Raw genomic sequence first — 15,875 nt, 5'->3', positions numbered from 1 at the left:
ATAATGCTACCTCTGAAAATAGAAATACGTTATGCTCTGAACCAGATTGAGGAAGACTATTCCCATCTGTTATGTTTTGTTTCAAGCTGTAAACACTATCACTAGCAATTTTACCATAGCATTAAACCAAAAGGCACCATTAAGTTGTCATATTTTGCTCGTGCATTGCTAAATGTATGTAGATAAACTTTGAAAGTCAGAAATGGGGTTCTGGAAACTAATCATGTCACACTGAACTCGCACCACAAAGCAACATTTTTTCAGGAAACGTCTCGCACGCTTTACCGGGCTGGGGGTTAGGAAGATTGGAAGGCCATAGTGACATAGTGTATGGTTCAAATCCATTCATATTTTACAGATATAATGTAAAGACATCATACTTGACGAAAATATATCCATTGAAGCCAAACAACAATACTAGTCTTGTGTGAATTTATTTTTAATCAAAACTTACCTACATTTTGGACGACGTCTTTCCTGGATTTAGGGTAGGGTTCATAATAATGATACTGTCACCAGCATCCTCGGCCAAAGCAGTCGCAAATTGTTTTGTGATAATCAAAAGATACCAACTAACACATTTATATGTAAAACGTACCAGTTTGAGTTCGTAATTTGGCTGAGAACTTCTTTTTTCAGAGGCAAGCGTCTGAAATGCTCGTGCATCACTCTTCAGGGTATAGTTGAATTTTGACTGAAAAGAGAAAGTGCGCCCTTGAATATTTCTTGTTAACATCGATTTTTATGTTCGGCAGGCCTCAAGCTTTCAAAAAATACCCATTTGGTTGAGTCCGCTTTTGGGTGCACGGTCAGCCCTCCGCCGTGACGGAGTAAACGAATCGTCGGTAAGCTTACCACACTGTCATACTCATAGTGATATCACTGATACATTTGTACAGGTAAGCATGGCTGTTTGCTGACAAATCGTTGTGAAAAATTGTAATGTCTCTGAAGTTTGATTCAGTCCGTAATTCATTCAGTGATTCATTTTGATGGGACGTCAACCCATTTTGAGGCTAATAATAATATTGTTTTGATCTGTATTCTGCCAGTGCCATTGCCAACTGCCATGGTTGTTCTTATGGAGTTCTGGAACAAGCTCTGGTTTAAATGACCAGCCAAATGCTAATAGTAAATACGTACATTATGTTTGCATCAGCGGGGTATATGAAATATTTTATTAAAAAAATACAGCATGGTTTTGCTTGACCAAATCATTTATCAGCTAACAATATGCTTTTATTTCAGTTGGACCTGACTTGAGCATGGTTCCGTTGTCTCCGCAACAACAGCTTGATTGAGATACAGGCATGTCCAGTTTTCAGCATGTGCAGGCTGAGTGTGAAGATCTGATGGCTGATCTAGACACAACATAAGCTGCTTGACACTATTCCAAGGTAAGCAAGAAGCTTTGAAAATAGTTACTTTAAGTGTTACTTGGTGAGTGTACAGTTTTGTGGGTGAACCATCAGTAACCGTCCCCCCCTCCCACACACATACAAACACACACACACACACACACACACACACACACACACACAAACTTGGGTTTGTACTTTAACTATTAGTATTAACTACTCTTCATAAATGAGTTATGTAATTCAACAGAGGTTTGAAGTCATTATGGTTTTGCAAATTAGTAAGAGACCATGTGGGTGCATGGATTCAGTAATGCGTAATTAATATATGCAATACTCCTGCTGGTGAGTTCACTACAAACAGGTACTACATTAGAACTAGTCTATGTTATTTGTTAATGAGGATGATTCATCGTAATCTCACTGTCATGATACTATTGCCATTGACAGTGCTAGATCACTTCATACAGTTATTTTAGTAAGTAATCATATGATATTGATAATTTTGATATTGTGATTTACTGACGGTGACAATGACATGTTATCTTCATACTATTCCAGGTACAAGATGCTGAAAGTGCAGATATCAAGGACTTGGGATTTTGGCTCCTGGAATCCTACAGATCAACTGCTAGTCTAATGTAAGGATTTTATTCAACCTTCCTGTTCTGCTGTTAGTTTGTTTTTTTAAATTTGAGATCAGAAGAATAGGTTCCATAATAAAATGTCTCACTGTTGATGCCCCTAAATCTCTCGTCACATCCTGCATTATGTCTAGATTAGATTACTGCAACTCCTTTCTCATAGGCTGCCCTGACTCCACTCTCCAACCCTTGCAAAAAGTACAACACTCTGCAGCACGTCTCATTTTCAGAGCACAGCATCGACAACCCTGCACTCCTCTCATGAAAGAACTTCACTGGCTTCCTGTGTCTGAACGTATTAGGTATAAAGCTGCCTGCTTCTGCTACAAGATCATCTCTGAATCGGCACCTGCCTATCTTTCGGAACTGGTCTCCCTCTACACTCCCTCTCGCACCCTTCGTTCTTCTTCTGATGCTCGACTTCTCAGTCAAGGTCGCTTTAAACGCAAGGCTCATGGCTTCCGCACGTTTTCGTATCATGACCCTCAGTTATGGAATTCACTCCCCTTTCAATTACGTCACTCTCCATCCATTTCATCTTTTAAGTCCAATTTGAAAACTCACTTGTTCCAACAACATTACGGATAGTTCCTTAGGCAAAACAAAACAAAAATAGTCTGTTTACGGTAACATAGGCCCACAAAAAAGGGTCGGTAGGTTGGGATTTTTTTTTTCTCCAAAAAAACCATATCTTGAAATTACTTTGCCAAAACAACAGACTTTTTTTTCCCCAAATGCCAAAAAAAAAAGTCTAGGGTCGCGCGAAAAAATAGGGTCGGTCGCGATACCGTAAACAGACTACTTTTGTTGTTGTTGGCCTTAGCATAGAGTCTGGGGATGTGAGATGTGCATGATGTGTTGTTTGAATCTGACAGTGATTGTATGAATTTTGTATACATGTATTGTTGTCACGCGCTTTGAACTTCTGATAAGGCGCTTTATAAATGCCCGTTATTATTATTATTATAAATAGATACACACTTGTAAACTTATGCTAGTTTTCACACGTGAGCATGAAGGAATGTGCCTTTATGAGGAATGTATAGTGGCTTGCAATATTGAATTTGAGGGATGTTTGCAGTTATATAATATATTAGCACAGCTCAGTTTTCTTGAGGGTTCCGTGAGAACAGTGAAATTCTCCTTTGAAGACTGAAAAATATCTTGGATAACTGGTCTTAATTGGGGGGGGGGGAGATTTAAAACATAAGTACATTCACATGTGTTTTTCATTTTCACTGTGTTAAGGTGGGGAAGTCCTTCTCTACTTCTTTCGTTGTTTTCCCATTGACATATATTTTTGTTCTTGTCTATATGTTTTACATAGGTTCGCCATTAGCTGCTGTCCTCATCCCCAGCCGACTGTTTCCGCTGAAGCCGTGAAGGATACTTCTTCATGTAGGCGTGGACATCTTTTTCGTCGCCATGCAAGGCTTACAGTGTACCATATAATTTTGTGAATACTCTGGGGACCTGTCATCGACTTTGGAAGGACGCTTTATTTTAACACTTTGTACCCCACCTATGTTGACCAAGATTTTTTAAGCCGAGACCAGCTGTGCTGCAGCAGGTCACTCAGAATTGTAGGAACTGTGTATCAACAGGCTAGAATGCTGGCGTTAGATCAACGTTACAGGAAGCGACTGAAGCTAACAGTCTAAGCAGAATGCGGATATATGCCGAATGAGAACAGTTGCAATGTACATAGTTATAATTATGAAGTCTTATATCGCGCGCGTATCTCCAGACTTCGACTCAAGGCGCAGGGATCTATTTATGCCGTTTCAGATGGAATTTTTTACACAATACATCACGCATTCACATCGACCAGCAGATCGCAGCCATTTCGGCGCATATCCTACTTTTTACGGCCTATTATTCCAAGTCATACGGGTATTTTGGTGGACATTTTTTTTTATCTATGCCTATACAATTTTGCCAGGAAAGACCCTTTTGTCAATCGTGGGAACTTTAACGTGCACACCCCAATGTAGGATACATAGTGACTGTGTGTACGGATATACATGTATATCCATACCTGGTCAGATAGAGCCATATGAGTGGGTACGGATATATCCGTACCTGGGAGACAAGGAGTTAAGACCACATCTGAACTAAGGATTTAGTCTCTCCATAATCAAACGCTGAAGAAGATTTCAGAATGAACTTTGTTAGATAAATTATGGTTTTTATGATCGCCACATTTTAGGTCCCCTCCCCCCTCCCCCGATTTTCAGACTTCCCCGCTTTTAAGACCTTACGTTTTTGGATTTTTTGTTCACAACCCGTTGTACATATTAAGCAGATTTCCTCCTTTTTAAGACCTGCTTTTTTTTAAATTCTTGGAGGCCTGAAAAGGGGGTTTGGAAGGACACTGTATTTGTTTGTTCGAAATTCAGAATTCAAATAATTCTTCATCAACGAGTGATTACTGCCTCACCATAGCAGTTAGGCCAGTCTTACTAACTCTTACTTTTATTAATGTGCCGTGATGCAAAGACGTTGAGCAGTTTTCAGATGTTTATGAAACTAGGGCTTTCCAAATTTACTGACATGTTGGACTCCATGACATCCAAACATGAAGTTCAGTTACCCCTTTTCAACTTTGAAGGAAACATTGTGGGCGAATTTTTAGCAAAAAGTTGGAACATGGTATGACTGTTCCTACTCACAAGGGAAGTAATTTAGTTATTTACTGATTTTCTTTTTGTGTGGCCTTCTTTCACCCATTTAATCATTCATAAATGTTCATACCCAAGGGAAGTAATTCACATATATATCTATGGGCAATGTTTTCACAAGGCATCTGCCCCCCCCCCCTCCCCACACACACTCACATGGGCTAAAACTGACATGGGTTTTATGGGTATGACGCTCTTACTCACAAGGGAAGTAATTTACTGATGGTGTGTTTTCATTTCGTGTGGCCTTCACCGATTTAAATAATTCATTTTTAGCTTATCCAATTATAGTGTGGATGAACACTGTCTCCACTCAAAATAGTCCTTTGCTATTATACATTGTGAATCAGCATTTTAGGTTTTGTCCTGTTTGAATAAAGTGCAATAATTTTACAACCAAAGTGTTTATGTTAAAGATGTTTACTTAATGTTTGAAGGATGATGCATTTGAAAACTAATATTGTTAAATGTAAATTGACCTGTGACAAGTCAGCAAAGTGCAATATCCAAGCATGAAACCCGCACACAATTCCCAAACAACATGCTTTGTTTTCCACAACATTCCATCCAGGTGAAAACAATTATGTGAACGTCATAACATGGTGGTTTTTTTACATTAATAATCAAGCCTAACACCAACTAACATGGTGTTAATAGGCATTTGAGCAAGCTTTAACACCAACATAACATGGAGTAAATAGGCATTTGAGCAATCTTTAACACCAACATAACATGGGGTGTTGCATGTTAAACCAGCAATAACATGATGTTAATCACATTACAAGCAAGCTGTAACACCACCAAAACAAGCAGTTTTGCAAGTTAAGTCTACGATAACATGTTACTTGGCGTTAAACCAAAGCTTTAATGCCATCAAAACTTGGCATTTTTGCATGTTACAGACATGATGTAACATGGTTTAACATGATGTTTTGACCGTCGCAAAACGCGCTGAAATTCCAGGCAATTTCGCAGCGATAACTTCAACAAAATCCAATCAAAATCTGGCGTTGTCGTGAACACCAAAATGTAATAAACCCATTGAAACTTGAAGTTTTGTTGGGATTTTGAGTAGTTTTGTAAGATACAAAACGCAACTTTTCGCCCAGTGGAGAGAAAGAGGGAGGGAGAGAGAGAGGGGAGAGAGAGAGGACATAAGGTGAGCAGAAACCAACTCTCTCTCTCTCTCTCTCTCTCTCTCTTTCTCTCTATCACTTTATCTCAACTAATCCCTCTGTTTGTATCTGTGTGTGTGTGTGTGTGTGGGTGCTTGTGGGTGTGTGTGTGTGTGTGTGTGCGTGTGTGTGTGTGCGTGCGCGCGCGTGTGTCTGTGTGTGCGTGTGTATCCATGTGACCTGAGCCTACCTTTTTGAGAAGATTCTCCTCTGAAGGTGTCTGTTGCAGCAAAAAAGACCACATGGAGCATAAAGGAAACATCATTAGGAAGCGTGCAACAAAAACCCCGACAACTTACACCCCGCTGATGCCCCCACCCCGATCCCCCATTCATATCAATATTTAAATCTCCTTTAAAGAACCCTCGAGTTCTTTGACAACAATCAGACACAGACACACTTACAGACACAGACACACACTCACACAAAACACACACGCACCTAAAGTGTGGATGGTTACCTAAGAGGCGGCACTGGGTGTAGTGCCTTTCTAGTGCACTTGCACTACAACAGCACTGGGTGCAGTACTCGCTCCGGCATCGAAGAATTTTGCACTAAAAAATGCACAAAATTTGACCTATTTCGTCGCCTATAGAGGACGGAAAGAATGTCATTTTGAACATTGTTATGACATTCTTTCCGTGAAAAAAAGTCAATTTAACGGTGTTAAATGAAGCGACCATCCACACAATTAGGTTGCCATCCAGAGTTTAACATTGTTATGACATTCTTTCCGTCAAAAAAGTCAATTTAACGGTGTTAAATGAAGCGACCATCCACACAATTAGGTTGCCATCCAGAGTTTAGGTTGCCATCCACGTGTGGATGGTTGCCTTATGGTGATTTAGGCAACCAAACCTGTGGAAACATGGGTACACACACACCTACACACACACACACACACACATACCCATACTCACACAATTAACTAAGCTACACTTACCAATTCGTAAATTGTAACCTTCTTCATTTTTCTCCAGCTTTTCAGGTCCTGCAAGTGAATCAAAAATTGGCCAGTGATAAGTCAACGACAAGGTAGGTTAGGACAAACATGTTATTTTTTAACCACACATTTCCATTTACAGGATTCGTTCGTTTCTTTAGGTAAACTGAAAATAAATGTTTGACGCAAGCCGGGAAAAGGTGAAAAACAATTCCACTGGAAGACATAGGATAAAGAAAGGCACTCACAGGCAGAAATACGGACCAGAAGCAGACATTGAGAATAAAAATCCAGACACACACACACACACACACATCCACACACATAGGCCTACTTACACAACCACACACACACAACCACACACACACAACCACACACACACACACGCACACACACACACACACACACACACACACACTGTCTGCACGAGGGGTAGTTTGGTTGTTGTGGGCTGCTATTGCTCATGGTTGTGGTTGTTGTCGGTTGTTGTTTTGGGGAATCAAGAAGAGGGTAGTGGTGTATGTGTGTGTGTATGTATGTATGTGTGTGTATATATATATATATATGTGTGTGTGTGTGTGTGTGTGTGTGTGTGTGTGTGTGTGTGTGTTGTCCCAGTTGTCCCTTCACGCCGCCCCGTCCCTGCAGTATTCATTGCTCCATCTACATCTGATATTCGTTCCGCTGCCAGTCTTGTCGAATTTACGGACACTCCAGGGAAGGATGTCAGGTCGCTGCGGTGGGCTACCCTCTGAAGATGACACTGCACTGCTGCCGAGTCACTTCGACGGTGTTCAGTATTGGTCCTGTTCCGAGCCAACGGACGCAGGCCGCTACCTACTAAGCCCCCTACTGATGATATTGACTGTTACGCCATCTGACGACCGGCACGGTGGCCTAGTGGTAAGGCGTCTGCCCCGATATCGGGAGGTCGTGGGTTCGAACCCCGGCCGGGTCATACCTAAGACTTTAAAATTGGCAATCTAGTGGCTGCTCCGCCTGGCGTCTGGCATTATGGGGTTAGTGCTAGGACTGGTTGGTCTGGTGTCAGAATTATGTGACTGGGTGAGACATGAAGCCTGTGCTGCGACTTCTGTCTTATGTGTGGCGCACGTTATATGTCAAAGCAGCACCGCCATGATATGGCCCTTCGTGGTCAGCTGGGCGTTAAGCAAACAAACAAACAAACAAACAAACGCCATCTGACTGAGTGAGCGTCTCCTCAGAGAGCAGACCGTCACTGCGTCCCCCCGTCGACCCCCCGAAGCATCAAGACTGGCAGCAGAAGTACTAGTCAGGGAAGGATGGAACAAGAACACTGAGACCAAGGTCACCATGAAAGCACTGAGCATGAAGTGTCACAAGAGCCGAAATCATTTTTATTTTTGCGCTTTCTTTGTTGGCCAGACATTTGGACACCCTAACAATCGCATTCGTGAAGTGAATGAAACTCGGCTGTGTGATACCAGCCTTCCCATTGGAACCATAGCACTTCCACTCTGGGTAGGAGCCGGCCGAAGCCCGAAACACCCACTGCCCCTTATGGGATTCGAACCACGACCTCCCGGCCCGCAGTCCGATGGGCCAACCACTGCGCTACGGAGGCCGGACAGAGAGACAGACAGACAGACAGCTAAAAGGTCGTACGTACTAAAAATGAAGTTCTACAAAGACAGAGAGAAAGACGAACAGACAGACAGAGAGACAGACAGACAGTTGTACGGACTAAAACGAAGTTCTACAAAGGTCTACAGACTATTATATATTCGCACTGATTCGTCCTCGGACTGAAAGGAATGACATTGGGAGCGTTCGGAAAGACGCTGGAAAACCGACGAAGTGCGTTTGAAAAATGATAAAGATTTTCGGGAATAACTCCATCGGGTCTGTGTGGGTTGTGGAAGAGTGAATACCCTTGCCAAACCCTGGACAGGAGCACGCGTTTCCGACACACAACTCGCTTGCGATTGGCCCCTCCAATGTTTGTCAGTGGTTTTGGCAAGAGTAGTCACTCTCTCTTCCAGAAGCCATACAAACCTGACGGAGTTATATCCTGAATTCGTCTATTATTGTGCACACATTAATACAACTTACCATTACAGTTGACTTTGTTGGGGGCTTGATTTTCTCCTCTATCTCCGTTTCCTGATAACGCCAAAATAAGCAACGGTATGTAACATTCGCAAACAACAAAGTGTAACACTACGCAAACTGGTTTTTTTCCTAATCGTCCTTCCTTTTTGTGTGCAGCTGGTTTGATCAATTCATTGATGGGTCTGCGGTGTCAAGCAGCTCATTCAGAGGTGATGCTTGTTGTAACTATCGTTATGCAGAGACAATAGCTCGCTGCGCGTGATCTTCAGTGACCTTCAGTTTCTGCGTTAAGCAGAACCTTACAAATCAATACAAATCTAATCTTAAAATCAACAGGTGAATGACAAAATCCGACTTCTATTCAGTTTGACAAAGCTTGTGTAATTTTCAAACTTGGCCATGTTTGCGAGGATGCATGGATTCAGCATCTTACTGTTATCATCAGTGTGAGTTTAGACCGCGATTATTTGGCGTACAAGTGGCAGTATGTTAATAATAATAATAAAACAAGTCGCGTAAGGCGAAAATACAACATTTAGTCAAGCTGTCGAACTCACAGAATGAAACTCAAGACCGTATATATATACTCGTAGCATCGTCAGTCCACCGCTCGTGGCAAAGGCAGTGAAATTGACAAGAAGAGCGGGGTAGTAGTTGCGTTGAGAAGGATAGCACGCTTTTCTGTACCTCTCTTCGTTTTAACTTTCTGAGTGGGTTTTTAATCCAAACATATCATATCTATATGTTTTTGGAATCAGGAACCGACAAGGAATAAGATGAAAGTGTTTATAAATTGATTTCGAAAATTCAATTTTCATCATAATTTTTATATTTTTAATTTTCAGAGCTTGATTTTAATCCAAATAGAACATATTTATATGTTTTTGGAATCAGGAAATGATGAAGAATAAGATGAACGTAAATTTGGTCATAAATTAATTTTTAAGCCACCAAGCTGAAATGCAATACCGAAGTCCGGCCTTTGTCGAAGATTGGCTTGGCCAAAATTTCAATCAATTTGATTGAAAAATGAGGGTGTGACAGTGCCGCCTCAACTTTTACAAAACGCCGGATATAACGGCATCAAAGACATTTATCGAAAAAATTAAAAAAATTTTCGGGGATATCTTTCCCAGGAACTTTCATGTAAAATTTCATAAAGATCGGTCCAGTAGTTTAATCTGAATCGCTCTACACACACACACGCACAGACAGACACACACACACACACACACACACATACACCACGACCATCGTCTCGATTCCCTCTCTGTGTTAAAACATTTAGTCAAAACTTGACTAAATGTAAAATGGGATGTAAGCGCTGCATAGACAACAGCAGTGAGTTAGAGTAATGCCGAACCAGTCTCTTGGCACCTGAAAGAATAAGAGGCATCGAAATGACAGAAGAAACGACTTTCATTCGGAAGAAGTTTTAAACAATTAATACAACAACAATGACAACAACGACAACAACAAAATATTCACCACAACTACAACAACAACAATGACGACAACAACAACGACGACAACAAAAACAAAAAGAACAACAAAAACAACAACAAAAACAACAACAACAACAAGATCATAATGAAAAAGTACTCACCAGAAACATGGACAATAAGAAGCAAGATCAGACTACAAATTCACCAAACTTACACTGATGTGTGCAACAAGCGGTTCAACGAAATGCGGAGGAGGGGCGATGCCGGGACTTCGGCCAGCTAAAGAGTACTTGAAGGCGTCCCTCATGGCTTTGCTCAGAACGTCGTTAATTTCGCCCACATGATCAATCACCGCACGGCGTACTTTACCTGCACCATAGATATTCAAGTGAAGAAACAGTCGGGAATAACAGGAGAGAGAGAGAGAGAGAGAGAGAGAGAGAGAGAGAGAGAGAGAGAGAGAGAGAGAGAGAGAGAGAGAGAAAAAGAGAGATGGAGAGAGAGTGTGTGTGAACGCATGGACACACACACACACACACACACACACACACACAAACATACACACACACACACACACTCATACACCATCCCCTTCGCATCGATTCCCTAAATAACAACAACCACAACCATCAGCAAAAGCAGCCCGCAACTACAACCAAACTACCCCTCGTGTAGACAGTGCGCGCGCGCGCGCTCGCGCGCGTGTGTGTGCGTGCGTCCGTGTGGTGTGTATGTGTGTGCGTGCGTGTGTGTGTCTGCGTGCGTGTGTGTGTGTCTGCGTGCGTGTGTGTGTGTTTTGTAGACCTGGAGCAGGCTTTTACGTTTACATCATACCGCGAATTAAAATGCTGCAAATGACATTCACACTGTAGCCAAGTGGCGTACCCCGTCTCTTTGTGTGTGTTATCTCCTGCCCGACCCAGTTGCCTCCCCTGTCTATAGCTATTCCCTCTGTGTGTGTGTGCTAGTTACATTGGGTTTACCTTTAAATATTGTCCTTTGTGCTAGGAAATCCCTAACTTAAAATGATGAGAAGCAGCAGAGTAACCTCTAACCATCAGTGCCTAATGAGTGACTAAATAATACCTGGTTGTCGTTGTGCAATGTACTTTATTTTTGTAAACCGGTCGAAGAAGTGTGTTTACTATCGTAGAGTAGACTCTTTACCGGATTCTGTTCTAATCTATCTTATCCCAGATTTAGGTGGTAGGATCCCATAACTTTCCCCGTTTAGCTTGTATTTGAGTATTATGTATCAGCTTTGTAACTGCTTGTAATAAGCCTTATTCTGTGTGTAACACAGACAGGGCTCTCTGCATCTTTAACGATCCCTATCATTGGGCAGGAATTTTAAGTACAACACCCCCCGTTGGCTTAGAACGGGTAGCCTGCCCATTGGCTTATCGCCACAGGGAGTCGGAGTGACCACTGTCTTTAAAAGGGTGAACATTAGGCTAGATCAGAAAACGCGTTTAGTGACACTGACTCGCGAACTGTGTGGTGCTCCTATTGTGTTGTTGCCGTGAACGTGTCGAAGCTCTGCCCAAATTTGTCGTGGACCGGTCTAGCTGTGTAGTTTGGCGCAAAGTGTGTAAGCGGTCGATTTGTGGTTTTAAATTCCGATAACTGGGTTTGTGTTTCGCGACTTAGGCGTCAACAGCAGATTTTGTGTTTACGTTTCAAGTGTGCTCACTGAGGAGAATCTTGCCTTCTTCTTTACACTGCTTTCTGGTTTGCACCAGAAATTCTGGTTGCTACCAGAATTCATAGTTTCTAGTTCTGGTTTGCACAAGAAATACATATATTGTTTCTGGTTCTATTATTGTTTCTAGCTGATTCTGGTACTGGTAGATATCAGAATTCATAATTGCTATTTCTGGTTTTATGTAAGCATTGCTATTTCTTGTATTAGAGTTCTGTTCATTGTTTCTAATTTATAACTTATAGTATTGTCTCTGGTTGCTACCAGATTTAGCTATATTTTGGAATATTTCTGATTTAGATAAGCTACCTGAGTGGTTATTTTTAGTTACATTTCCTTCAATAAAAGATAGGTTAAAGCAACCTCTGTCTTTGGTGTCTTAATTGTATGCTCCTCTGCCTGTGCTATATATCCTTTTCCTTACACCCGACCTTCCCACAACAACACTCTGAAAGAAAGAAAGAAGAAAAGAAGGAAGAAAGAAAAAGTAAGTTCAATCCTCTCACGGCCAACTCTCAGGAGGAACACCTTATGCGAATATGGTATGGTTGAGTTTCTCTCTAGTTCCCTGAAAAAGAACGTACCAGTATGACTGACAACCTTTTTAAGACAGTATAACCTTAAAAAACAGCCTTTGTGTCAGAAATAAAGGCAGTGAATAAAAGAAATAAAAGAAATAAAGGTACAGACTAAATGCTTTTAAGTGATATCATAACATTTAGTCACTATGTCGGCCTGAAACTAATATAAAGGATCAACACTGAAGTAGTAAGGCTTTGCTAGCCAAAACCCGATGACCGAGACGGGTCACACTTGTCTCCGCGAAGCATGCGAACATAGTACCTACTTAACCCATTTCCTTTCATTGTGAGCACATTTAAATAGTGTACATATGACATATCGATATATTTTTGGAGTCAGAAAATGCTTAGGAATGCATTGAATCGATTACTATTAAATTTAATGAACAAACTCATGAATTTATTTTTAAGCTTCCAAGCTGAAATGTAATCCATTATTCCGAACTGAGTCAAAGATTGCTTGGCCAAAATTGAAACCAATTTGAAAAATTGAAAAATAATGCTGTCACAGTGCTGCCTCTTCATTCACAAAAAACGCATATGACGTCATCAAAAACTTTAAATAATCAAAGGAAAAACGTCAGGGGATATTAAAGAATATGTATGCACAGTTTTATAAAGATCTGCCTAGTAGTTTTCTGGGTATCGGTCTGAAAACATCTTCCAGCTTCCAGGTTTGGCAAAGTCAGTATTCATTGATACATAGACAAAATCGAAGAGACTGCAAAACGTTCCAAATTTCAGAGTCAACAAGAAGAGCAAACGCTCGATCGAGTCACTTTCGCAGTTCTGAATATTATATGAGGCATCAGATGGACAGGAAGAAATTGCTATTCACAACACAATGAGTCACGTTCACATAAAATTTGAGCCCGGTCACTTTTATAGTTTCCGAGAAAAGCCCAACGTTAAGTTGTGTGTTGCCGAACAGAAAAGGCTAGTTATCTCCCTTGTTTTTCTGATAACGTTCGTAAAAGGCTACAGATGTAAATACTTTGATGTAAAGAATAATCCTACAAAGTTTCAATCACATCTGATGAACTTTGTCAAAGATATAAAATGTCTAATTTTTCCTTTGACGCTGACCTGTGACCTTGAAAAAGGTCAAAGGTCAACGAAACCATCGTTAAAGTGTAGAGGTCATTGGAGGTCACGACTAAACAAAATATGAGCCCGATCGCTTTGATAGTTTCCGAGAAAAGATATAAAATGTCTAATTTTTCCTTTGACGCTGACCTGTGACCTTGAAAAAGGTCAAAGGTCAACGAAACCATCGTTAAAGTGTAGAGGTCATTGGAGGTCACGACTAAACAAAATATGAGCCCGATCGCTTTGATAGTTTCCGAGAAAAGTCCAACGTTAAGGTGGTGTCTACGGACGGCCGGCCGGACGGCCGGCCGGACAGACTAACACTGACCGATTACATAGAGTCACTTTTTCTCAAGTGACTCAAAAAACAAGAAAGTTAAGCTGTTGGAACGTGTGTTATTGACATCACCATACGTTCACAGATATTTTGACTCAGCGGTCCTTTAAGTGCACAGACAAACAAATAATAATTCAACAGAAAAAGACTTATTTAGCATAATATTCATAGAAAAGACAAGACACTCGAGCGAATCATTCCTCATCAAGACATTGGGAAGATCATGCTGACACACTAACTTACGAGGCACACTTCTTCCCGTGTAACAGATTCGACTCCCTATCTCTGAGCTGGCCAGGCTTTTGCCATCGGATAAGGCCACAACACCCATGGGACACACACTACAAAACCAACAGATAAGGTGCTCTCTTTGCAGGGTTAGCATACTTTGATGAATCTTTTCCTTAACTGATAATACAGGCCTCAAAGTCCAAAAAATGGGGCTAGTGATTCCGAAAATGGACAAGCCAGAGAGCAAATTTTGCAAGCCATACCAACAATTTGGGGAGTAGATGAACATCTCTACTCGCCAGTTATATGTTTTTACTCGCCACTTTCAGGGCTGTAAAAGTATCAACCTGCGACTTCGATTCATCAAGATATTACCAGAGCAGGAAGCTGTTGATAGGCTAGCTAGTCCTTTTTTTTTCAAGTGGAGGGATTGTCTTAGGCCCTGAAAAAAGACTAGGCAGATCTGAGATGGTGACCCGAACAGTTACACGGAAAGAACTGTAGCTTTAATAATAATAATAATAATAATGGACATTTATTAATCGCCCCTTCTCACAAGAGCTCACGGCGATTTACATAGTGTACATTTAAAACAGGCAGACAGACAAACAGACAGACAGAAAAACAGACAGACAAAAACCGATAAAATTCAAGAATAGTGTCCCAAATAAAATCTCCCCGTCAACAGCCCACCAAGCAGTTATGTCCCTTGAACATGAAAATAACGTTTACAGACTGAATCGAATATCAAAGTCTGAATTATTGTTTTTCACTATGTTATTTTACCTCAGTTTCAACCCAACACCACCCTTCTCAACTCGCACTTGATTGAATCTTAGACACTTTCGTGAATGTTATCGAAACCTGAGAAACCTACTCCATATTCGCCTCTATTTCTTCAAGAAAAGCCTCCTTCTCTGCAGTGTCCGCGAAACCCCGTCGCATCATCTGGTCCCGAAGCGTGGTCTTTCCCTGCCTTGGGGCGGGGGAGGAAAGTGTGTGTTTCCTGTTTTTGTGTATCTCTTCATCTGAGCACAAAAAGGATATATGAAGTGAGAGAGAGAGAGAGAGAGAGAGAGAGAGAGAGAGAGAGAGAGAGAGAGAGAGAGAGAGAGAGAGAGAGAGAGAGAGAGAGAGAGAGAGAGAGAGTCTGGAGTCTGGAGGGTTTATTGATTGGGCCTTGGGCCCATTTCAATTCGGGGTGTACACATTTTCAACATTCATGCTTCATGAAAAATAATCATTGTAATATTAATCATATTAAAAAAAAACATCATCATCGTATGACAGTCGACATGACGACAGTGGAAACAGGCATTTACAACAGCAAAACGTTTGGAAAAGGACAGTAAGCATCAGCACAAAATCCAGTCTCTGTCGCACTTCACTCATGTCTCTCTGTCCTCCTTCCGTCCATCCATCCATCCATCCATCCATCCATCCAGCCATCCATCCTTCTATCCATCTCGTGTCCCTCTGTCCTCCATCCATCTAATCAACCGTCTGACTGTCCAACCATTCATCCGTCATCCATCTATTCATCCCTCCATCTATCCCTTCACATGCCCTTTCACACGCAAATCTGCAAGCAGTTA

The 15,875-nt window shown here is 41.3% G+C and overlaps 1 protein-coding gene across 1 annotated transcript in view; it reads right to left on the bottom strand.

The window, feature by feature from the left end:
* The window catches only part of LOC138953248 (uncharacterized), a 231,007-nt gene that overhangs the window by 104,006 nt on the left and 111,126 nt on the right, over positions 1 to 15,875 (bottom strand). The window contains exons 20-25 of the mRNA XM_070325049.1: positions 15,158 to 15,308; positions 12,549 to 12,610; positions 10,555 to 10,709; positions 8,896 to 8,946; positions 6,802 to 6,849; positions 6,049 to 6,078 (exon numbers count right to left, since the gene is read on the bottom strand). Of these exons, the coding sequence (XP_070181150.1) occupies positions 6,049 to 6,078; positions 6,802 to 6,849; positions 8,896 to 8,946; positions 10,555 to 10,709; positions 12,549 to 12,610; positions 15,158 to 15,308 (497 nt within the window). The remainder of the gene's footprint in view (positions 1 to 6,048; positions 6,079 to 6,801; positions 6,850 to 8,895; positions 8,947 to 10,554; positions 10,710 to 12,548; positions 12,611 to 15,157; positions 15,309 to 15,875) is intronic.

Source organism: Littorina saxatilis, linkage group LG2, assembly GCF_037325665.1.
Source record: "Littorina saxatilis isolate snail1 linkage group LG2, US_GU_Lsax_2.0, whole genome shotgun sequence".
NCBI classification, from domain to species: domain Eukaryota; kingdom Metazoa; phylum Mollusca; class Gastropoda; order Littorinimorpha; family Littorinidae; genus Littorina; species Littorina saxatilis.
The sequence above is the reverse complement of the archived record's forward strand: the minus strand, read 5'-3'. Positions and strand labels throughout refer to the sequence as shown.